Here is a 25,497-nt window from a genome sequence, read left to right on the forward strand (position 1 = left end):
ATTTTCCTGGCTGCTCTTGATTTGTTTAAAAAACAAAAAAGGTTTGTATACATAGATTTAAACTACTGAGTCTTTTTTCTTTACTTTGCTCCTCACTCTTAGGATAACACCTTGAAGAATGCTACCTCTTAACTGTCACCTTGTTCTGACAATCCAGGATGAAAGGTGGAATAATACCTCAAATTTTTGTTTTAAAAATTTAAATTCATGATACTCCCGCCGATCTAGGAGGCATATCAACACAATGGCCTTATAACAACATATTAAGACAAAGTCAATGTTCTTATCCATATATCTCTGGGGACAATAAATTGGACATGTAAGTTATATATGTATCAGTCACACTTCACAATCACAGACAACACTACCACTTACAAGGTTTCATCTTACTCTGCTGGAATGTAGGCTGGTTCAGTCCAGAGGTGCCCAGTTTCCTCTGTACAAAAGGATCGCTATTCACTGCAGGGAGTCCAAGAGCCCCAGTTCCTATACCAGTCAGGCTGCCTGTGCCAAGACCACCTACTAGAGAGAACGAAGGCAGCCAAAAGTCTTATCATTACTCATCTTCTTGACTTTATCAAAGACACAAATTCTTAATTAAAAAGTCATGGTCTTTTGTTAACTCAGTTGCAACTAGGTTACAGAGTTATTACACTGCAGTGAGTCCAAGAGCCCCAGTTTCTATACCAGTCAGGCTGCCATGGAATTCTCCAGGCCAGAAAATTGGAGTGGGTAGCCTTTCCCTTCTCCAGGCGATCTTCCCAACCTAGGGATCGAACCCAGGTCTCCTACATTGCAGGCAGGTTCTTTACCAGCTGAGCCACCAGGAAAGCCCAAGAATACTGGAGTGGGTAGCCTATCCCTTTTCCCGTGGATCTTCCTGACCCAGGAATCAAACCGGGGTCTCCTGCACTGCAGACAGATTCTTTACCAACTGAGCTATCAGGGAAGCCCAAGTTATTACAACATTTCACTAATTAGGTTTTAGTACTCTAAACTTATACTGTGGCAATAAAAGGTGCAAACAGCTTAGGAGAAACATGCCAGTACTATGGAGGAAAATGTAAACTGTACTTCCACGTTAAGTTAAAAGCCAAAATATGTGGGAAAGTTCTACTGATTTCCTATCATTTTCAAGGTAGGTGCAAAAAGGCAGGACATATACCTGAATCTGATATATGAATTTATAAAGCTGTGAGTTTTGATCTAAGCCCAAGTTCTTTAGAACGTGATTAACAAACTTGTTACTGTTTACAGTATCATGTGGTAATAGAATCCTTACTGAATAACTCATCTAAAAAATTTATAAGTATAAATATCCTCATTACAATTTGACTAAATTAATGTAATAATGTTTTTCTCTTCCCAGCTCTGGATGTAAAAACAACTTTCACAATTTAGTTTAAGCACTTTTCCTTTATCACAGTGACTCAGAACACTTTATATACACTAAGGCACAATGATGCTTACAAATAATCTGTACCCCTACCCACCACTCCTCTTACCTGGAAGCTGTGATGAAAGTCCTCCAATACCACTGAATGCAGTTGTCTGATTTGGGGTTGAAAGGGGTGGAAATGCTTTTGCTGGTGACTGTGGGGTACTGAATGCAGAACCCAAATTTGGAGGAAAGCCCTGCATACTCTGGGTGTGAGGGGCAGCTGAACCACCTATACTAAGAGATGCCATTCCAGCAAGAGGGTCAATCTAAAGAAAAACATTATAAAAACGTATTAAACACACTTCAAGCAAAGGCAGATAAATGACACAGGTAAAGCAATCTTTAGCAATAGCTCTTCAAATGCTTAATAAACTGCAAAACATGATGATGCTTAATCCCCAAATCAAGTGTACCAGTCATTTTTCTTAATATATCACAACTATATCACACAATCTGTGATATAGCAGGTTTAAAGAGTCCCTGCCAAAGAACCAGAGCCACAATATAAGGGCTATACAACTTCAAAAGTAACATTTCAGATGAAGTTCTCTGAGGCTGTACTACTAAATATTTAGTAGTGACATGGGGCAATCCTTATAATTTCCAATAGGCCCCTTTATTATAAACAAATCTCAATTAAACTAACTTTTAATACAACAAAAGCATTAGAAATTAGAAATCTAGTCAAAACAAATCTTGTCAAACTTTGAGAATCTTGGGGTTGGAGGAGATCAGCTCTAATTTAAAAAACAAAAAACAAGGTATACTATTCATACCAAAAGATTTTATAAAATATCTAATAACTACACTTCCAAACTTCTTAGTTTGTGACATTATTTCAGACTTCTGTGACTATAGAAAATAATATATGATATGCCTTTTATAAAGTGGTCACTGAAGTGGTTCCCTAAATGCTCTTTTTTAAAATAAACCCCAACCTGCCATTCAATGCAACTGAAAATAGAAGCGGAATATGTTGCTCCCAGAGAGAAGGGGGTGGTTGGTGTCAGGGAGTAACTTAAATGTACCTTGTTTTTAAAAGAGCAGTTCAGTTGAGAGCTGAAGAGCCCCAGTTATAACAAGTCCTTATGCTCTAGCACTGTTGCTTGGCCCGTGAAGCTACAAACAAGACACATCAGGTTCAAAGGCAGTGCTTATTTCTCAAGTCTGTTATTCTTATTTTAAAAAGAAGCCCTCACCATATACCTAACTAAGTTGTTTTGTATCTTTCCTCTCATAGTCTGTTTAATGATTCAAATCTATTCTCAACCACAATGCCTATTTACAGATCTCCTTTAAGTGGATACTAGACATGCAGTTATCTAAAATGTAATAAATTCAGACAAAAATCTCCTTTGAGTAGAATATTAATGATGATGCAGAAGTTTATTCTATTTCAAATCTATGACCAAATGGAAAGGTACCAAATGTAGTGCTCATTTACCTGAACGGGAGAAATGGCGTCCAAGCTGCTAGCACTAGGAGGGCGTCCTTTTGGCATAACTCCCGGTGGTGGTTGCCTGGCCTTGTTCATAACGTTACTGCAATTGGCCACCATGGTGAGGATGGTTTCTGATAACTCCTGAGAAACACTCCTGAAGAGACACGAAAAATGAAAAATATTAATTATTCCCTAGAACACCTAAACAAACAAATCTGGATTTCTAATAAATAGAAAACTTGCTGGAACCTATGGCTCAGTTTCCACCATAACCCATGTCTCTGCATCTGTCATTAATCACCAGGATTTTCTGAGCACTGCCTTTCTTGTGAAAATATTTCTTAATACCTCTGAAATTAACCAGGTTTGGGTACAGTGCTGCCCATATGTTTTGAAATACCGCTCTAAGAAACATTCCATATCCTCAACTACTTGATCAAAAATTATGCACAAAAGTGGACATTATCAAAGAAAACAGATAAACAATCTTTAAAAATGCCATACACGTATTCAGTAACTGTATTAGGCAAGCATGTAAAAAACTGACTTCTAAAATGTGAAATAGGCTATATGTTTGACAGGAAAATCCACCTTCCTATCACAGAGAGATACTGTTTCCTAAAACTGTGGAACCACTTGCACTCATAAATGCTATGCAAACTTCCTACTGTCTTAGATCTTACCCTCTAAATTCTTAATCATACTGTTGACTCTAAAAAGTAAAAGCAGTCACTCAGACAAGAAAGTTGTTTCTGAGGGGAGGGAGAGGACAGATTAGGATATTAAAAGTACCAAATAAAACTCTATATTAAACAGTTCAGAGAATTCTCTGGAGGACCACTGGTTAGGACTCTGAGCTTCCACTTCAGTGGGTACAGGTTCAATCCCTGGTCGGGGAACTAACATCTCACATGGCATGAGGCACAGCCAAAACAAACAAATTTTTTTTCAGATAAGCACAAAACTATGGGGAAATAGACCAACTGCCTCTGGTTATAATAAATGGAAAAATTGCTATGGAGAAAAATTTTACAGCACCTAACAAAACTGCATATGCCATTTCCCTTTAACCTAACAATTCCACTTCTAGTGGGCCCGAAAATACAATGGCAAAGACGATGGATGCAAAATGCTATTCATTAGAACACTATTCGTGATAGATAGTGAAAACAAACTGAACATTCACAAATAGGTACTAGTTCACTAAGGCACAAAACATCTATTTAGTAGAGTGCTGCTGCTACTGCTGCCAAGTCACTTCAGTTGTGTCTGACCCTGTGCGACCCCATAGACAGCAGCCCACCAGGCTCCCCCATCCCTGGGATTCTCCAGGCAAGAACACTGGAGTGGGTTGCCATTTCCTTCTCCAATGCATGAAAATGAAAAGTCAAAGTGAAGTCACTCAGTCGTGTCCAACTCTTGGCAACCCCATGGACTGCAGCCCACCAGGCTCCTCTGTCCATGGGATTTTCCAGGCAAGAGTACTGGAGTGGAGTGCCATCGCCTTCTCCAAAAAAAAAAAAACAAACCCTTTAAATTAAAAGGAAAACTGTTTTAAAGATATCTATGCCATGCCCTGGGTTAATGGCTACAAGTAATAGATAATAATTATCATATTGTATTCAACACAAAACACCTTAAATTGTAAGCCACACCATTATTTTTACATGCTCTACAAAATTAACTGGGTTAATTCTAATTGTAAGAGGTCACCAATGAGATGAATTATCATTTCAAAGATGTTACAGTATTAAAACTGTGTATCTTGTGATTGATAAAAATGGTTAATTGAAATATTATTCCTTGCTATTTCAGAACTTGCCATAGCTGACAAAATTCCAAACTTAACAGACCAGAGTAGTAGAAGGAACTCCCATAAATGCGCCACTCACCAATTAGCCTCATTTTACCCTATTTATTTATTTATTTATTTATTATTTTTTCTATAATATCCACTTCTCTCCAAAACATTTTAGATTAGATACATCACATGTCTTTTATCCCTAAATACTTTAAAGCCTGTTTTCTAAGAACAAGGGCATTTTCTTACATAACCTTGTAAAACAACAATCATGAAATCCAACACAAGCTGGGTAAGGATAAAATAGGCCAGATTGAAATTACATCAATTATTCCCAGAATGTCCTCAACGCTCCTTTTTACCCCCTGGATCAGAATCCACTGCACTGAGTTGTCACATCTCTTTTGCTTCTTTAAACTGTCAAGAATTTATCAACTTTTATTTCTCTTTCTTAAACTTCATTTTTTTAAAAAACGTAGAAGCCAGTTTTTTGTTTTTATGCAGTGTCCCTTGATTGTGTTTGTCTGCTACTTTGTATTTTGCATGTACTGACAGCGAGATTACCACATAACTTACACAATGTTCTTCTCAACGGCTTTTTATCATGAGGCATGTGTAGAATGGAGCTGGTGACCCCCTGACCAATAAATTAATGTCGTAAATGTCAGATCCAGAGTTCTCTACTGAAATGTTACTGGTTTTCCCCTTTGAGAATCACACAGGTATTCACTTTACTATGCTTCAGAAGTTACAAAAAAGAATATATAGGACAGAACAAAAGGGAGGATGGCGGAGTAAAGACCTCTAAATATTCTCTCCTCCATAAAACCAACTACAACACTAAAAACTAGCCAAAAAAAGGTAGGAGTTAATTTTTCCAGAACTCTAGAAATGAACCAAAAGGCTTTAAAACAGTCAAGGGAAGGAATTCCCTGTCAGTCCAGGAGTTAAGATTTCTTGCTTTCATTTCACTGCTGGAGCCAGGGATCAATCCCAGGTAGAGAAGCAAAGAGTGGCCAAGGAAAAAAAAAAAAACATGAGGGGAATTTTTCTTCCAGAAAGATGATTACTTCTTGGTAACAACAGCAAGCTTTATGACATCTTAATTTGCCCAACTCTGACACTTCACTCAAAATTAAAACACAATCACAGTGAAAACCAGCAAGCAACCTGACAACCACCAGATCAAGAGGGTTCAGAACTGGGCTGAAACATCTTTAAAGTTTATTCTCAGAGAAAAGTGAGGTCGCTCAGTCACGTCCGACTCTTTGCGACCCCATGGACTGTAGCCCACCAGGCTCTGCTGTCCATAGGATTCTCCAGGCAAGAATACTGGAGTGGGTTGACATTTATAATCATTATTTCACCTATCTGAGGATTCCCTGTGAGACCACAATGGCCGGGTTGTCTATACTGGACACCTAAGAACTGACTCAGGGCAAATAAACTCTTTCCCATGGTTATCTGCAGAAAACATTTTAAAGGTTATTGTTTTAACTTCCTGAATGCCTAAGGTGTAGAAGATAACAGCCTGACCAAACAACAGGCTAACGAAAGTTTAAAAGGAAAACTTCAGATGATTCCCATGGGTGGAAATCTGAAAAGCTCTCCCATTTCCCCAGGAATCTAGAAGGCATGATGGTGTGTGTGTAGGGTTGTGCTAGCATCTAAAGCTGTGCCCCTGCCATGAAAGACCTAAGAAGGCCCAAGTTCTTAGGTTCAAGCCCAAGTTCACTTCAAGCCAACCTTCAGGTTCTGACTAAGAAGCAAGTGAATACCAAAGTGGACTTGTCAAGAGACCAACTTAGGGTTAAAGATGTACCTGGACATAGCACACAATCACAGGGTAAAGAATAGCTTACTGATTCCAGAGTTTAGTTTAACAAAACCTCCAATCTTAGCTAACAACAAAGCTTATCCAGAGATATCAGTGACCAAGGAGGACAAAGAATATAGATATTACTGAATTCGTTCAGAAAAGAACATTAACAAAACAAAAAATCCTTGAGTGGGTTTTCGAGAATTGTGATTTTGAGAATTGCCATATTAAACTTTCCAGCTTTCAACCACAAATAAGACATGCAGCACACACACATATAACCAAACTAACTAGAAACAGAAGATAAGGTAACTCCTTTCAATGTGAAACATAACTATAAAACCCATAACTAACATTATAGCTAATGGTCAAACACTGGATACTTTCCTCCTAAATCAGTAACAAGATAAGGCTGTCTGTTCTCACGTCTATTCAACTTTAGACTGGAGGTTCAAACAAGAACAATTAGACCAAAAAAAAAAAACCACCTCTCTCTTCAGATACCATGACTTGTATCAAATATCCAGCAAAAAGCATGATTAAAGAAATGCAAACATCACTGAAAGAAATTAGAGAAAGCTAAAGAAATGGGAAGATATCCTAGATGTGTTAATTGGAAGACTTAATACTATTAAAATGGCACTATCCCCCAAGGTGATCTAAAGATTCAATGTAATCCTTATCAAAATCCCACTGGGCTATGTAATTTCTCTGCAGAAATGGACAAGCTGACCCTAAGATGCTTATGAAAATTAAGGAACCCAGAATGACCAAAACAATTTTGGAGAAGTAGAGAGCAAAGTTGGAGAACTCAATACTTCAATTTAAAAATTTACTTAAAAGTGAAAGTTATCAACACAATGTGGTACTGGCATAAGGACAGGCATACAGATCAATGGAATAGAACTAAGAGCCCAGAATAAACTCATATTATGTGCAACTGATTTTTCAGAAGATGGTTCCAAATGGAAAGACCAGTCTCTTCAACAAACGACTATTCACATGTAAAACCATGCATTTGGGATCCTATCTCACACCACACATTAAAAAATTAATTCAAACAGATCTTATATTTCAGTAGTATAGTACTTTGGACTTAAAACCCACTGGATTACCTTAAATGCTGTCATTTTTAATCATTCAAACCCTCTTTCTCAGTTCAACAATTATCCACACAATCCAGTTCCAGTATTAAATACTCTTCTTACCCTGCACAAGCTTGTAAACAGGCCAACATTGTCGCCAGGGTTTCTGGAGGAAGTTGAGCACTTTTGGGCTGATCTTTCTCTGGGGCAAGTCCACCCAAAATAGAAGGACACCGTCTCTTTAAAAAAGTCATACAAGCCTGGATAAAAGGCTCCTGAAAATGAGAAAGTCTTTCAGTGTATTTGAAACTCATCATTAATTGATTTCAGACTAAGCACTACAACTCAACTCCAGAATATAGTAATAACATTTTCATTGCCATTTTCTTCAGTTATCTTGACCATCAAAACTTAAAAGCAGTAATAAATGGACAATCCCACTTACTCCATGCTCTCGAATTTTATCTGTGAGCCACTTGTCAAGTTTGAGGTATTCACGACGTGAAGCAAGTGCAGCAAGGTCAATAACAAAGGCAAATGGAGTACCATTTAGCAGCATTGACAAAGCCTAAAGAAAAAGAATATTAGAAACTACGAGTCAAGCAATTGAGTGACTTTTCTGTCCTATTTTGTTTCCAGTTTTTATTTTCACAAACAAGTCTAAATAAAACATTGCTAATATTTTCTTAATCAAAATTTTTTAAACAGCTTAGTGTATATCAATGGTAACACTTGTCCCTAACTATACGATCACATTTCAAAGACAAACACATGACTTTACCTTCACAATAAACTTTACCCTGTGTTTTTTCAAATAAACCTAAAGCAAAGCAAAACACAAAGCATGAAAAATTATCTTTATCCATTAAAAAAAAAAATCTAAACTCAGGCTTCCTCTAACCTAAGTACAACTACAACACCAGTACTGTGTACATCAAAGACATCAAGAATCAGACTATTTGTCAAAAGAATCCGTTAATGCTGATGAAATCTGTAGAAGAGTAGACAGCCAACCAGTTTCTGCAAAAATTGTATCTCACAGATTACATCTAAGAAGATATCAATATCACTTGCTTTAAAACAGCCCTTTAAGTATCATAGAAGACCAAACAAAACTCAGTGAAATGTAAATGAAAACATTTTTACACGTCTAAGGAACCACTCTTCTCCCAACCTCTTTCTACCTATAAGGAAAAACTCTAAATTTCATCCATTCTAGCTTAGAGTTACATATGACTTATTCCTAAGACACTTGGAATTTTTATCATCAATAAATAAAGTGTTACTCTGTCCCTCCAAGCTCACCTTCAAGTCCTGGGCCACATCAAGTATTCGAGACAATTTGGCCTGGTCATACTGCTCCCCTCGCATGTACCATTCTGCCATTGCATGCATGATAAGTTGGCGGATTGAGGGAGACTGTCCCTAAGAAAATAAAAAAGGGAGTTAAACAGCAATACCACTACTAATGATTTTGATACGCTGTTGCAACTGCTATTACAAACACTGATTTCACCTGTACTCATGTAAAGTTGAGCTGTATCAGTGCAAATAATAAAGCATTGATTACAGCGACTTGTGTTGCCGGGGGAGGGGTATTATTTCCACATCTTCTAAATGATGCTTATCCTAAACCCTTAGGTCATATACTCACTACAACAAATCTGTCCTATAAAACATTTTCAAAGGCAAAATATGATGTGAACATGAGGGTGCATCAAGTTTACATGATCCTTTAAATTCAATTACATATTACTGGCCTATAAAGACAAAACAGTTTCAGATAATCATCTCTCATGTTGCACAGGGCCATATTTTTTCAGTATTTCTGGGACTAGAGTTTGTACATCCTAAATTTAGCTATTTTCACAAACAATAATGCTCATTTTCTATAATTATTCAAAAAAAATTTTTTAAGCAGAAAACAGCCTGTCTTTGCAGTTGAATGATAATTTAGCTAATGTCTCTCAGAGAAGCAACAGCAATTACTACTACTATCTAAACCACTTTTCAGTAACTGTCTCAGACTGACAGAAAGCCCAAGTGGAACAAGTATCTAATCAGGAGTGGTGATGCATGTCCCTTCACTGTGCCCTCTCTCACAGATGTACTGAGAAAAGTCTAAGAAGGCCTACGCTGCAAACTTCTGGTTAAATGTTTGATAAACACTTTGTAAACTTTTATCTCTCATGTGATTTCAGTCTCCAGCAATGCAGGTGGCCTGAGGAAAGGAATGGGACCAAGGCTAATGTTTTTCAAGTTTTATCTGGTATATAACAAACAATAGCAGGAATATCTTAGAGGGGCACTTGGTATAAAGGGGAAAACAACTGCTTTTTCTTAAAGCCTCTATATATATCTGCAGGGTACTGGGAAGGAGGGGAAGATCAATGGACAGAAGAGTATTTACTTGTCAAATACATCCTACAAAATTGGGGGGGAGGGGCACAAGGGCTTGAAAACTCAGCAGGAACCAAAATAAAATTTAAATGCTGGATTTAAATTTAAAGTAAAATTATGTCAATTCAATTGATCTGTGATATTCTCTCATTTGCTGTTAAGAAGTAAAACGAGAACCTCCTGTTTATATTAAGCTCTGTACTGGTACCCTAGTGATACAGTTTTCATAATACTGAATTTTTTTTTTAATTGTCCTGCCTCCTTGCTCTTTCAGGTAAAATAAATTTTATGGAAGTATGACTTTCTCAAGAGAGTCAGGATTCCAAGGTTGACAATTTCTCTAGTTGAACATCACCAAAAGAATGTCTATTATGCAGAAATAGAATCACAGATGTAGGAAACTAACATAGTTATGGGGAGCGGGGACTGGGAATGACACACACACACTACTATGTACAAAACAGATAACTAAAGAAGAACCTACTGAACAGCACAGGACACTCTACTCAGTACCCTGTAACGGCATGTATGGGAACAGAATCTAAAAGAGTGAATATGTGTACGTGTGACACTCAGTTTGCTGTACACCCAAAACACAAATCAACAAAAAACATTTTAATGTTGATTATTAAGACAAAGAAATGGTCATATCTTACCTGTCCATGCCATGCATAGTGCAAAATTATAGCTGAGTTAGGGTGGTTTCCAAGGAAAATTGGCATCAGAGTGGAGATGAGTTCATGGCGTAAGGTGTGCCAGGAGGTGTTGATTTGTAATAAGGCCAATACCAGCATGTCTGGACAGTGTTTGATAGGGAAGCTGAACAGCTGTTTGACTTGCTCATATTGCCCTACCTCTGCAAGCCTTAGCAGAGATTCAATCAAATCCAAGCTCTTCCTAACAAGAATGGAAATGAGACAATCTGTCAGTGAAAATCTAAGGACACAAAATCCATTTTCCAAATAAATGATACCAGCTATCAAGACAAAACCAAGTTGCTGTCATCTTTTAGTATTTGAAAAATATTTAAATTGGTGCTGATTCATCTCAAATATATAATGCTGGCATGCTTTCAAACTAACTTTAAAAGCCGTCCAAATTAACAAAATAAGTGATGAAGGAGCAGATGTGACTGACCATTTGCATAACCATGGACCTCCTCACCAAGAAAATCTTTTTGTGATTCGAGTGAAAAAAACAGTATGAGTTTACAAACAGTCAAAAATTCAATAAAACATAAACACAAGAAACATTCTACATAAAAATACAGCCTGACTCACACAACACTGCAAATCAACTATATTTCAATTTAAAAAGAAAACCCAGCTGGAACACTTACTTTGGTAACACAGTTTTAACTTATGTGCCCCTCCTGATGTCATACAAGTCCAGAAGTGAACAATACCTCCTATGACTTATTCTTGCCCTAAGAAGCTAAATGTGCTTGGCTTCAGTCAAGCCTCAAATCTTACTAATCCTAGTCCATAAAAACTATGGAATAGAGATCAAATTAAACACCATGAGGAAATAGATACCCTATACCATAGGGAAGACTATAGGATGCTACTTTTCCATTAAATCAATGGTGAAGAATTATATTTTTTAAAAAAGGAGGAAGACGACTTATAGAATGAAAGAAACTATGTATGTAGACCTTGTTTTGACTCCCAATCATACAAACTGTTACAAACCATTTTTGAGACAATTAGGGAAACCTGAATATACAGGTGTATCAAGGAGTTATTAAATATATCATGACATTTCAGTTTTATAAATTGGAAAGAGGTCTTTATCTGTTAAAATAAAATGAAGAAACACTGCTATACACATTAGTCTTAACAGGAGGAAAAAAAAAAAAAACCAACCCAGTAGATCCAACATTGGCTACACCTGAACATCTGGGAAAACGATACACTTTAGAACAGACCACTGCTTGGGTCGTTCTTTCAGAACAGGTATCCGCAAACAACATTTGCAGGCCCAATCTCACACTAATTTTTATAAATACTGTTCTGCTGGAATAGAGCCACACCCACATTTATACTGTGCTACAATTTAAGAGTTAAGTAGTTGCACAGAGACCATCTGGCCTACAAAGCCAGATGTTAAACCCTTTACAGGCAAAGTTTACCATCCTTTGTTTTATAAGATGATGGCAATAGGGCTTTGTGCGTGCATGCATGCTAAGTCGCTTCACTTGTGTCTGACTCTGTGTGACCCTATGGACTGTAGCCTGCCAGGGTCCTCTATCCATGGGGATTCTCCAGGCAAGAATACTGGAGTGGATTGCCATTTCCTACTCCAGGGGATCTTCCCAAACCAGGGATTGAACCCGCATCTCTTAAGTCTCCTGCATTCTCAGGAGGGTTCTTTACTACTGGTGCCACCTGGCAAGCCCAATAGGGCTTTATACTGTCCTAAAAATAACAGCCACAACACGTCCTCCTCTCTCCCCTCTCCCCTCAAACACTATCTGTTCATGTTGGGAAAGTGTCCCAGTAGAGTATGGTTGGAAAAAATGGAAAAAACATTATAAAGTAGATGTCTTTGAGGACCAAAACAGCCCATGCCCACTCCCTATAGCCATGAGTGTATTGTAATAGTAATGCACACCCATCCCTCAGAAAGGAATGACTGAAGTTTCAGGAGAAACCAACTCAGCCAATCAGATTCTCCCTCAGAAATTTGGAATTGAAACTCAAAGAAAATAGATAATTAACTTAAAGTTTGAGATTTCATGAGTTGGCCACTTTGAGCCACTTACAAAAGCAAGCAAGCAAAATCTACAGAGAAAAGAAAGGGATTTAACCCTAACAGAGAAATGCAAATCTTCCAACGTGTCTGTTTCCGAAAATATACAATGGCAGATATTACAAGAAGAAAGATGTATCTAGTGATAAGGGGACTAAATAGAGATTTTTCACCCAAGAACATCCTACTATATAAAATTTAGGGTAAGCAGGCTTGCTAAAAGTACTATTTCATTTAAATCTTTAACTATGTAGTTGGCTAACTATTAATCTTATATTTCAAAAAAGTAGAAGTGATCCTTTCAAGAAAAGCTAGATGAAGAGTGTTTACCATGTGGCAATTTCTCGATTGTCATCCTCTGGTGGTGCTTTCAGAATATCAGTGGCAACAGTATGACAGGGATAGTCGGCAAAACAGAAGATCTCTGGATTTATAAGGGAATGCTGAATGAAGGAGAGCTGGAAAAAGAGAAAAAAGTCCTTACTACCATAAATGACTGTGGATGTTAAAAAACTGAAACATTTTAACAAGGCTAATTTCAATCTTAAGGTTATCAGAAATTTCCCTTTAAAATCTTAATTATTTGATCTTTCAGACAAAATAAGGTGCATGACAACCCTGGAGACAAACATCCATAAAATACTGGGAAAACCGATTGCTACACTTCAGCTGAGTCTGATATTAAACTATAATAATGTTTCTTCAAAATTCACAGGAGTCTCTGCTTTTCTGAGCAATGCAAAACAAATTCTACTTTAAAGCGATATTTTAATCAAAGGATAGATGTCACTATGTTAGTTGTTATTTTGTGTCTCTTCTGTAGCTAAACACTATTCACTTACCTGGCCTTCTGCATGTTTCCAAGGTCTGTATATGAGATCTACAGGGAACACTTCCATACCCAGACCCCTTTGAATGCCATAGACTACATTATGAAGTCCTTTACTGTCACGAATTTGAAACCCAGGATGGTCCAGTTCATAAGTTACTTCCTTGAAATTCAAACTCGGATTCTAAAAAAGAAAAGCACTTCAAAGTTTAAAGAACAAAAGTGCACATATTTTGACTGCTTTATCCAAAGAGTCACATTAAATCTTTAGCTCAATTAAGATGGTCTAATTATAGACACAAAATCATCTAAATCTTTCTGGCATTACCAAAAAGTCTTACAAGAGGTATATTCTTTTCAAAAATTTTTTTTATTTTTATTTTGGTTGTGCTGGGTCTTCATTGCACCACATGGGCTTAGCTGCCCCACGGCATATGGGATCTTAGTTTAGTGACCATGGATCGAGTCTGTATCTCCAGCACTGCAAGGCAGATTCTTAACCAGTGGACCACCAGGAGTCTCAGAAAAGCAAATTCTTAATATTCAAAATAAACCAACTCTACTAGTAAGTAACTCCAATCTTTCAGCAAGCAACTCCAACCTTTCAGCTCATGATATACTTCTGAATACATCTGAGAACATAATGGGGAAATCTCTCTTCCTCTACTTAGTGCAATGAACATACCCATCCCAATAATGCCTCTTCTTTACAGTAAGATTTCATTACTTTGGAACGAAGTGGCAAAGATAAATCAATTATCCCAAATGTCAATCTTAAAGAGCTTCCCTAAAAGTATCTCAATGTATGCATTAGGAAAAATGATCTAAATTCTTTCTGTCAAAATGACTAAAAAATTCTATTCAAAAATGTTTTATGAGAAAGTATTCATAAAAGCACGATGAGATTCCTTAAAGAAACACAAAGCACAGGAAACAAGTTTATATAAGATCATTTACCAAACACTCTGCACCAAGCAATAAGAATATTTTGTGCTTGGGACTTCTCTGGTGTCCCAAGTGGGTGTCCCAGTGGTTAAGACTCTGAGCTCCCAATGTCATGAGCACAAGTTGGATCCCTGGGTGGGGGGCTAAGATCCTGCATGCCACATTGTGTGGCAAAAATGGAAAAAAAAAAAAAAGAATATTCTGTGCTTGAAAGGGGAAAAAAAAAAGGATGTGCATACTTCAAAATTAAATCTCCAACCAAAGCATCATATCCAGTTTAGTTTTGCTTTAAGGTGACTTCTCTGAAGACTTTAACACTTGCTTTGTATACAGTACAAAGAGTAAACCTCAGTTGGGATATTCACTCTAAGGCAACAACAGCATTCAGAGTTGAGATTTTTTCCTACAGTTTGTTTCAAGGACTGAATGTGACAGAACAGAATCATAAATATACTATTAAATAGCATTCCTAGAAAGAGGTTAAGTTTGGGAAGTCCACAGGTGTGCCCCTATGGTTTCCTCCTTCCATCTTGGGTAGTCAACAAAAACAAATAAATTATTAACCCAATGTGTGTCTGAAATTGTCCTCTGCTCCCTGTCTACAAAAAAATGTACAGAAACTCAAATATATAAGAAGAAAAAGGAAGAGGAAAGTATTACTAATTCAACTATTCAAATCCACACTGAAAGTATTTAATTTATAGCCTTTGCACTCTGAAATCAAAACAACACAGGTTCAGATAACACGGAACACTGTCCTTGTCTACAATTAAAAAAGAGAGTATTGTCAATAAGGCAATAAACTACTGTGATGAAACAGAGAGAAAAGCATGTTTTCATTTTATAGACAGCCACAGGTTAAGAACAAGTAACTGGTTATCCATAAGTGATAAAACTGTGATTTTATTTTGCTTTTCATTTCACTTTCCAAAATTTCTGCCATTATCAAGTTATTTTTTTTAATAGGTTTGAACACCATAAACCCATTTACTATTAAGAAAAATAAAGGGAAACCCCTTTGATGTTAAGGTCATACAGAGAATGGTACAATTCCTTGTTATTCAGTTCTGCCTCTAAGTACATATGTAGAAAACTAAAACTGAAATATGGGATAAATGACCTGACACCTTACCAAGAATGTTATGTGTGTGTGTGTAGTCGTTAGCCTTATATGTAGTTTCTTGACATTTTATGAACAAGCCTGGAATATTACATCTTGATCTTGACTCCACACTCCCTTTTAATAACTAGAAGTTTCACCCTTTTATTTAACATTTCAACATCTTAGGAGAGGTACTTTTTATTTTAGGAGAAATACTTTTTATTTGGGAGCCAATTATTTAGTTATGGATAGTCTAGAAGTGGAACTAGTACGAGATGTATTGATTTTTATTATTCCTACCCATCACAAACAAAGTTGGCAGGGTTTTTGTTACACCTTCCAGAAAACATTCAGACTTTCTCCTCAATAATTCTTCATATAATCATTACTTGGTAACAAATTCATCCTTCCCTAAAAACCACACAGTAACCACCAGCAAATAATCTCATCAGTGTGATTCAGAACTGCATAGCAACAATTCATTATGAACAAAGCTAGAGTTTGACTATGTGCTATTTCCAGTACATAACTATTTCTGATGTTTCATTACATTTAAGCCAATGAAGTCAGAAATTACAGAACAGTGCAGCCCTCATTCAGCCAGGCACTTTACTCATTAAAATTTTCATTCTCTGGGCTATACCTTACTAACATCATAAATATACAACATTACATGCACTCACCAGTTCTTTGAGAACATCGATCAAGACTTCTACATTCCATGTGTGTGCCTGTGCTCCATCACTTTTATCTTTTCCATCACTCCAGATTCCACTGCCAGGAGCAGAGATACTCTGTAAGAGTAAAAAATGAATTAAACAAAGCCAACTACTGCATGTGTTCAGCTCAGATTGATAGAACAATCATACTGACTTAATAAAATAAAAAGGGTAGGACATTAATTCACTTTGTGAAATAGCTGATGGACACACTTACCTGTAATGGAATCCCATCTGTTAATCCTGAATGAGTTCGAGCCATCATTCCTAACACTCTTGCAACCTGGGCAGCTGTGACCTCCCGAACACCAAACTGCATGATTATATTGCGACATTCTTCAATACTGAAACAAAAATTTAACTTCAGAAAACTAGCACCCTCAACACCAAAGTTAAGATAAACACTCATCTGAGTCTTTGAGTGAAATCACTAGTTTTACTAACATAAAATAATACGTAACATAGAGTAATACACTTCATTTCTTCTTACTTTTACACAGCAAGTAATGGAAAAAATGCCCAGTTAAGAAAAAAGTTTAAAATACTGATGAAAGAAGGAACTATGAATTAAGAGTAGTATCTTTCAAAAAGAAACAAAATTATCCTCCTCAATCTTTGAATAACAGTATTTTAAAGAATAACTTGATTTATACCAATCAAGGGTTATTCTGATATGTACAAAGCCTTGAAAATGTACTTTTTTTCACTTTGCACCAACAGAAGTTTTATGCCAGGCACATACATACACATAAGAAATACACTTTCAAATGTAAGTGGAAATGTGATTTACATGAGTTTTAAAAATATTAAATGTTACACTTACAGTCAAACTAAAGCACATAAACGCCCTTAATAATATATTCTCAGAAGAAACATTAATGATCCACTGTTTAATAGTCTAAGTGCTACCATGAGGGTAAGCAATTTCCTCTGATGCCCCTGGCAGGTGGGGAAAATATTTGAGAGGCAGGGTATGAAAGGCCAGAAAAGGAAGACTGTAAAAATCAAGGCACAGTGAGGAAATTGAGGGTGGGAGCAGGCAGGAGCAAATCAGGCATGCTGGATGGGACACAGTCCCATTAACACTTGCTGCAATGCCCTTTCTCTCTCAAAAGCTAAAAATGCCTAACATGCCAACTAGGCTAGGAACCCCTGAATCATAAATGTGAGCAACTAGGGGGGGTGGAGAAGTAGAAATTTAGCCACCAAAACACTAATAGGTGCCAAACTAATATGTGGAAGATTGAATTTAGAAGCAAAATTCTTGAGAGGCAAAGAAAACACATCAAGGAATCATCAGGAACTTGCTTTAAAAAATGACACTGTACTTGTCCTAAGAGTAATCAGAGGTTTAAAATGCCTTACTACCAACCTTGCACAAAAGCCATAGCCCACTTCTTGCATAAAATCAGCCAAAGAGCTCTCCATCATGGTTTTAGCTACCCCTCCGGAATCAGGCAGGATTCTGTCCATTAGAATGTCCCGTTTTTCAGGGTATAAAAGTGGTGCAAGCACCACGGGACAGCGTTCCTGGGGAAAATCTGAGAAAGGAAGAAGATAATTATAACTGTTATATTGATTAAAAACGAACTGTCCTCTTTTACTCTTTAGAAGTCCCTCAAACCTGAGTCTTTGACAAGTTCATACTCAAATTCAGTTTTTTCCAACCCGGCTAGCCCAGTCCAAACTATGACTTCAACACCAATTCTAAAATTTGAATGTTCCTTTGTCATATATAACGGTCGTGAGTATATTTTTAATTCTTTTATATCCCATTATCTATTGACCAAGTCACACCCTATCAGTTCAGTTCAGTTCAGTTGTGTCCGACGCTTTGCGACCCCATGAATTGCAGCATGCAATTCACCAACTCCTGGAGTCCACCCAAACCCATGTCCATTGAGTCGGTGATGCCATCCAACCATCTCATCCTCTGTTATTCTCTTCTCTTGACCTCAATCTTTCCCAGCATCAGGGTCTTTTCCAATGAGTCAATTCTTTGCATCAGGTGGCCAAAGTATCGGAGTTTCAGCTTCAAAATCAGTCCTTCCAATGAACACCCAGGACTGATCTCCTTTAGGATGGACTGGTTGGATCTCCTTGCAGTCCAAGGGACTCTCAAGAGTCTTCTCCAACACCACAATTCAAAAGCATCAATTCTTTGGCACTCAGCTTTCTTCACAGTCCAATTCTCACATCCAGACATGACTACTGGAAAAACCACAGCCTTGACTAAACGGACCTTTGTTGGCAAAGTAATGTCTCTGCTTTTCAATATGCTGTCTGGGTTGGTCATAAGTTTCCTTCCAAGGAGTAAATATCTTTTAATTTCATGGCTGCAGTCACCATCTGCAGTGATTTTGGAGCCCAGAAAACTGTCAGCCACTGTTTTCCCATCTATTTGCCATGAAGTGATAGGACTGGATGCCATGATCTTAGTTTTCTGAATGTTGAGTTTTAAGCCAACTTTTTCACTCTCCTCTTTCACTTTCATCAAGAGGCTCCTTAGTTCTTCTTCACTTTCTGCCATAAGGGTAGTGTCATCTGCATATCTGAGGTTATTGATATTTCTCCCAGCAATCTTGATTCCAGCCTGTGCTTCCATAAGCCCAGTGTTTTCTCATGATGTACTCTGCATATAAGTTAAATAAGCAGGGTGACAATATACAGCCTTGATGTACTCCTTTTCCTATTTGGAACCAGTCTGTTGTTCCTATATATCACTATATACTTCACACCCTATATATCACTCTAAAATGTCACACAGAGCTATCAATTCCCATGCAAGGAAGGCATCAGAAACAACTGGTACATCCATGTCTCTTCATTTCACTGACAAGTGGAAAACTTCCTATTACTGAGAAAGTTAATGTAGTTTAAAATTATATAAATTTTAATATAAATTATATAAACGTTAAGAAAACAATAATGACAGTAAAAATGGATAGTGGCTAGTCCACTATAAGATTTGTTTTAAAGATCTCTGAAAGGAAGGTGGCAACAACAGAACCAGGAGTTATCTGAGCACAATGCCAGCAGCCAAAGAGGTAAAGTGGGTATATCAAGAGTGATCAATTTCTTTCAAACCAAAAAGAACATGCCATAATACCGCAGTCTCTGTCTCCCATAAAAGGGAAAAATCTGACCACGTGGAAATACACCAAGCCCAAACTGAGGTGGCACTTAGACAACAAGATTGTCGGTGAAGTACTCTTCACATTATACTGTTTCTATTACAAGGCTTTTATCACTTTTGTATTTTAAATTATAAAATACTCTCTTCCTTCTCAAAGATTATCAACTTAACAGAAAGGTAAATCACTGTCTTCATTTGTATTCTAAAATCCCTTTGCCACGTGTGTTCATCCAAAAAAACCATCTTTTGTATCATCTTTTATAGGCTACAGACAGTCTTTTTACCTCTGCGCAGCGTCTTAAGAAAGGCGTCTATCTGTTCCTGTCCAACTCCAAAGGCTCCCTTCTGCCCAAAGAGGAGATGGGACAGGAGGAGGTGTAGGACCTCTATTGCTATATCTTGGAAGCCACCTTCCTGATTTCCACTGACGTCTGCGTCAATGTAAGAACGCAGAAGATCTGGAAGCTTCTGTTTGATAAACTGGGCAGCTAGAAGGGAAGTAAACAAACAAACAAACAAGTTATTTTTGCACCACAACAGGTCAGAAGTCACATACCATCAAAATGTAGATAGATGACCATCGTTCTCATTCACCAACTCACCCTTTACCCTCTGTGTTTTCACAGCTCTAGCTGGCAGACATAAAATAAAAGACCAATTGCCAAGGGTTTGGTGAGGGGGTAGAGAATTTCTGAACAGGTACAGAGCTTGAGTTTTTCAGAACAAAGAAGTTCCAGACATCCACTACATAACAATGTGAACAGTTAACCCTACTGAATTATACATTTGAAAATGGTTATGAAGGCAAATTTTAATGTGTTCTTACTATATACACACAAAGGAGATCAAACAAAAATAATCATACTCTCTAAACTATGGAAATTCAAAATTCAGAAATCCACAGATTTTAAAGACTCTAACCTCACTACAGGAAAGAAGAACTTACCAAAACCTCTGAGATCTGTGCTGGAAGAATTCAAGAGGGCAAGGCCAAAAATTACCTGAAACAAGAAGGGTCAGATTGACCAAAGAGTACAAATAGTTGTTTTATTGCTAATTCTGCATATCTCTTTTCTTAAATCACTTACCTCTTGTACTTTGCTTAACTTGAGAACTTTACTCAGCTGGGCAAATAAGTGGGGTGCAGGCTTTAAACTCTGAAACAAACCAAACTTTATTTTAAAATAGGAGCATACAATTTTCAGATCTATAAAAGCATCTGTTCACCCAATTATGGTGCTGCAGAGGAGTGACAAATTTGTAGTGAGGCTAGCAACAGTTGTGGAACTGTGTTCTGACAAGCTTAAGCCTTGATATGACCCGGTTTTATTAAGGTTCTAATTATTATCAAACTACCCTGACTTTGTTAGAAAGCTATAAAACCCCCCAAAGTAGGTATTTGAAGTTTTTAAATTAAAATATGATACAAGATCAAGGATTAAGGGTTTTTTACAACATCTAATAAGAAATTACATCTTAGGGCTACTAAAAGGAATACCAACCTTCTGATAGTGCAATGGATTATCAATGGCATAGGACAGCGTTGAGATAAAATTTGGCTTCGTAATCAGTGACGCACACTCCTGAATCAGAAACTGAGTCTTTAAAAATAAAAAATAAAATTTCATTAGCACTCAGTCATTACCTTGCATAAACAGAAGCAGCATTGCTCAGAATATTAAAGGGTAACCTGATACTGTATACTGTTCCTACATTATCAAAATCAGCTCTTTAAAAATCCCACTGAAACTACCAAAGTCTATTAACAAGAAGTGTTAACCAAAACCTCTGCAGGAGAGAGTCCATTGACAAGGTCACCATAATATCATGACAAACTGCTCCCAGATTAAGAATCAAGCCATAGAACTGGATCTAGGACAAGAGATCTTCTTTCTGCCTAACTTACTTGTCAAGCAGGACTGCCCTACAGTCCCGCTTCCTTCAAGCAGGTCTCATTCCCAGTTCTCTAAGCCTGAATTGTGTAGCTATAACGGTCTGCTGGTGCTGCTGCTGCTAAGTCGCTTCAGTCGTGTCCAACTCTGTGCGACCTCAGAGACGGCAGCCCACCAGGCTCCCCAGTCCCTGAGATTCTCCAGGCAAGAACTGGAGTGGGCTGCCATTTCCTTCTCCAATGCATGAAAGGGAAAAGAGAAAGGGAAGTTGCTCAGTCATGTCCGACTCCTTGAGACCCCATGGACTGCAGCCTACAAGGCTCCTCCGTCCATGGGATTTTCCAGGCAAGAGTACTGGAGTGGTTGCCATTGCGTTCTTCAGCCAGGCAAGAGAAGAGAAGAGAAGAGAAGGATAAGAAAAGAAGAAGTCCCTCTATCTTTAAGCCATTCAGCTAAGATTATTTCTGGATCCTATTTGTATGTGTGATCCGCTATGCAACTATGCCCAAAATGCAACTCAGGGAAAAATTGGATCTGAACGAATATATACTGTGTAAGCCCCAAATACCTGATGAAAATCTTTGCCACTGCTTTTACCATCGCCACTGAAATCCACATGCGAAAATAGGCAGCGTAACAAATGCCTGTCTGCCTCAGGACCGTGCCGATTCACAATCTAAAAAGACCAAAAATACAAGTTTATAGTCAAAACTGAGTGATTTTTTTTAATTCACCTCTAGGACAACATCCCAAATTACATAACTGTTCATTCTGGAATAAGAGTTCTAGGAATTGAGATGGAGGTGCCAATATTTTGTGATTACATATTTTTAAAATGCTTCCTACAGGCACTAGCAAGAAGGAAAGAAAAATAGAAACTATCAGGAATTAGCCCCACCTAATTGTGTACATTGATTCCCCTCTACACCAAAAATATCAAACAGCACAAATGACCCATTGAAGTTGTAAGGCAACAATTTTATAACAAACTGCACTCGTGGGAGCCTCACTTTTTCTGTCCATTGTTGTTTTTACCCTAAAGAGTATAACCTGAAATCTAACACAACTGCAACTTTTATAATAATAGCCCACAGGGAACAGCCCTAAAGGAACTGATCTGATTATTAGTACTAGCCCTGAGCTTCTGGCTGTTGCTCAAATTTACCAATGCTATTCCCTCTAACTAAAAAACTCCAGGTATTTAAAAACGGTTTGTCTTCTCACCTCCTTTAGGTTTCTGCTCTAAAGTCACTTCATCAGTGAGAGGTTTCCTAATTACCCTCCCTAAAATAGCAATATGACCTGCCATCATCACCCCTCACCCTGCTTTACTTCTCTCCACGGTACATCACCAGATAATTTTACTTCTCTCCATGGTACATCACCAGATAATTTTCTATTTTCTACGTCTCACTAGACTATAAGTGAGAACTGGGAATTTATGTATCTGTGCTCATGTCATATCTAGTCAAGAAAAGAGCTTCAGTTCAGTTCAGTCACTCAGTCGTGTCCGACTCTTTGCAACCCCATGAATCGCAGCACGCCAGGCCTCCCTGTCCATCACCAACTCCCAGAGTTCACTCAGACTCACGTCCACCAAGTCGGTGATACCATCCAGCCATCTCATCCTCTGCCGTCCCCTTCTCCTCCTGCCCCCAATCCCTCCCAGCATCAGAGTCTTTTCCAATGAGTCAACTCTTCGCATGAGGTGACCAAAGTACTGGAGTTTCAGCTTTAGCATCACTCCTTCCAAAGAACACCCAGGACTAATCTCCTTTAGAATAGACTGGTTGGATCTCCTTGCAGTCTCAAGGGTCTTCTCCAGCACCACAGTTCAAAAGCATCAATTCTTTGGCACTCAGCTTTCTTCACAGTCCAACTATCACATCCATACATGACCACTGGAAAAACCACAGTCTTGACTAGACGGACCTTTGTTGGCAATAATGTTTCTGCTTTTGAATATGCTATCTAGGTTGGTCATAACTTTCCTTCCAAAGAGTAAGTGTCTTTTATTTTCATGGCTGTGATCACCATCTGCAGTGATTATATAAAAAATAAAGTCTGACACTGTTTCCACCGTTTCCCCATCTACTTCCCATGAAGTGATGGGACCAGATGCTATGATCTTCATTTTCTGAATGTTGAGCTTTAAGCCAACTTTTTCACTCTCCTCTTTCACTTTCATCAAGAGGCTTTTAGTTCCTCTTCACTTTCTGCCATAAGGGTGGTGTCATCTGCATATCTGAGGTTATTGAAAAGAGCTTAGCACAATGTATATGTAGAGTAATAATCTGTCTATTGAACAGCACATTAACAGACTCCATGAACCAAAAGATTCGTTCTGGGTTTTTAGTGTATTATCTGTATGAATGCTTCGGATTACTTTATAAAAAACAGTGCACCTATTCAAACAGTTTAACATATTGAAAAGAACATGAGAAATTTTTGTGGGAGACATAAAAGATTACTTTTAACACAAAAGACATTAATTTAAGGACAAAACTGTCAAACTCCTAAGTAAAAGATGGTGGAACTAAGACTACTTTTTTCCTATTCTAGCCTCTCATATTAAAAAAAAAAAAAAAAGAAACTTCAGTGACTTCCTTGGTCATTCAGTGGTTTAAGAATCTGCCTACCAATGCAGGGGACATAAGCTCAATACCTGGTCCAAGAAGACCCACATGTCATGGAGCAACTGATACCATGTGCCCCAGCTACTGAAGCCTGTGCACCTAGAGCTTGTGCTCTGCAACAAGAGAAGTACCACAATGGGAAGCCGGGACACTGCAACTGGAGAAATTCCATGCAGCAGCGAAGGCTCAAGGAAGGAAGGAGGAATTTTTTTTTTTTTTTTTTTAATTTAAAATAGGGTCAAAGGACTTGGAAGCCAATAAGAATAAGCTTTCACTGGCCAAGAAGGATAATGGATGAATATCAAAAATACTTTCAATGGATTCAAACACATCAAATATGTTAAAAAAAATATGCAGATTTCTAATATTAAAAAATCATTCATTGGTCTTATTTTGGAGGCTAGGAAATAAGTCATTTTGAAAACTAGCGAACAGAATCAAGCCCTTCCTCTATATAAATCATACTTCAGGCAACCAGACAATTACAGGTGGTAAGGGCAAGTTTCCATTTACAGAACTATTTCAACTAATAAAAACTGCTAACAATTAGAATGTTACCACTTTGCAATCCTTAACAATCAATGAAATCCAGTTAATGAACAATGCCTGACAAAAATCACAAAAATAGAGACTAGACATTATGAACCTCCTAATTAAATATACACTGCCACACATAAAATTGTCCTAAGGGAGGAGGAAAAATTAATCTGATTAAGTTCCCAAATTTAATTATCAATTTATAGGCAAGTAAAGAACATGTAAAATACCACCCCAGGAATGTAATCAGCAATATTCAGACAGTGGGTAACTACAGGACAATCTGATTTAACAAAATAACTGCAGGGGGTGGGAAGAGAAGGATTAACCATAGATTTTAAAAGACATTTAATAAAAATGCAACAAACTATGGGGGAGCAGTCCTGACTCAAGTCAACAGTTTTTACATTTTTTTAAATGAGGCAACTGAAAAAATGCTAATGTTAACTGGATATTTGATGCTTAAGAACTATTCTGCTGGGGGGAAGGGTTTGGAGGAGGATTGGGAATTTGAGAGTAGCAGGTGCAAACTATTGTACAGAATGGATAAACACATCCTACCGGATAAACATCCTATTCTACAACACAGAGAATTATATTCAGTATCCTGTAATAAAACAATAATGGAAAAGAATACAAAAAATAATATACATACACATAACTGAATCACTCTGCTGTACACCAGAAACTAACCAACACTGTAAATCAACTATACTCTAATAACATTAAAAAAAAAAAAAAAAGACTTACTGAGCGTTTTAAAAAAAGATGTGATAATGGTATTGAGATTAGGTTTATGGTAAATGAAACCAGATGACAGATTCATGGGGGTTCTATTATACCTACTCATGTGTGATTGAGATCATCTTTAATAAAATCTTAAAACTGTATTATTACATTTTATAAATGAAATAATTGAAATTTTAATAAAATTTTTAAATTTATTGAGACTATCATTTAAAG

The 25,497-nt window shown here is 37.4% G+C and overlaps 1 protein-coding gene and 1 non-coding gene across 16 annotated transcripts in view; both read right to left on the reverse strand.

Moving 5' to 3' along the window:
- The window catches only part of CNOT1 (CCR4-NOT transcription complex subunit 1), an 83,855-nt gene that overhangs the window by 28,517 nt on the left and 29,841 nt on the right, over window positions 1-25,497 (reverse strand). For 3 of the 15 annotated variants that reach the window (XM_042231735.2, XM_027977903.3, XM_042231739.2), the window contains exons 3-19: window positions 21,930-22,037; window positions 20,972-21,070; window positions 20,558-20,626; window positions 20,416-20,470; window positions 19,754-19,957; window positions 17,706-17,874; window positions 16,551-16,677; window positions 16,298-16,408; window positions 13,581-13,751; window positions 13,069-13,196; window positions 10,644-10,884; window positions 8,893-9,012; window positions 8,033-8,155; window positions 7,711-7,862; window positions 2,886-3,036; window positions 1,506-1,707; window positions 376-522 (exon numbers count right to left, since the gene is read on the reverse strand). In XM_042231735.2, the coding sequence (XP_042087669.1) occupies window positions 376-522; window positions 1,506-1,707; window positions 2,886-3,036; window positions 7,711-7,862; window positions 8,033-8,155; window positions 8,893-9,012; window positions 10,644-10,884; window positions 13,069-13,196; window positions 13,581-13,751; window positions 16,298-16,408; window positions 16,551-16,677; window positions 17,706-17,874; window positions 19,754-19,957; window positions 20,416-20,470; window positions 20,558-20,626; window positions 20,972-21,070; window positions 21,930-22,037 (2,377 nt within the window). The remainder of the gene's footprint in view (window positions 1-375; window positions 523-1,505; window positions 1,708-2,885; window positions 3,037-7,710; window positions 7,863-8,032; window positions 8,156-8,892; window positions 9,013-10,643; window positions 10,885-13,068; window positions 13,197-13,580; window positions 13,752-16,297; window positions 16,409-16,550; window positions 16,678-17,705; window positions 17,875-19,753; window positions 19,958-20,415; window positions 20,471-20,557; window positions 20,627-20,971; window positions 21,071-21,929; window positions 22,038-25,497) is intronic. The other 12 variants (XM_060398355.1, XM_060398354.1, XM_042231736.2 and 9 more) reach the window with 6 other exon arrangements.
- On the reverse strand, window positions 2,462-2,597 carry LOC114118116 (small nucleolar RNA SNORA50). The gene has a single exon (XR_003591663.1). It is a non-coding gene; the product is annotated as a small nucleolar RNA SNORA50 (small nucleolar RNA).

This window comes from Ovis aries, chromosome 14 (genome assembly GCF_016772045.2).
Source record: "Ovis aries strain OAR_USU_Benz2616 breed Rambouillet chromosome 14, ARS-UI_Ramb_v3.0, whole genome shotgun sequence".
In the NCBI taxonomy this organism is placed as follows: domain Eukaryota; kingdom Metazoa; phylum Chordata; class Mammalia; order Artiodactyla; family Bovidae; genus Ovis; species Ovis aries.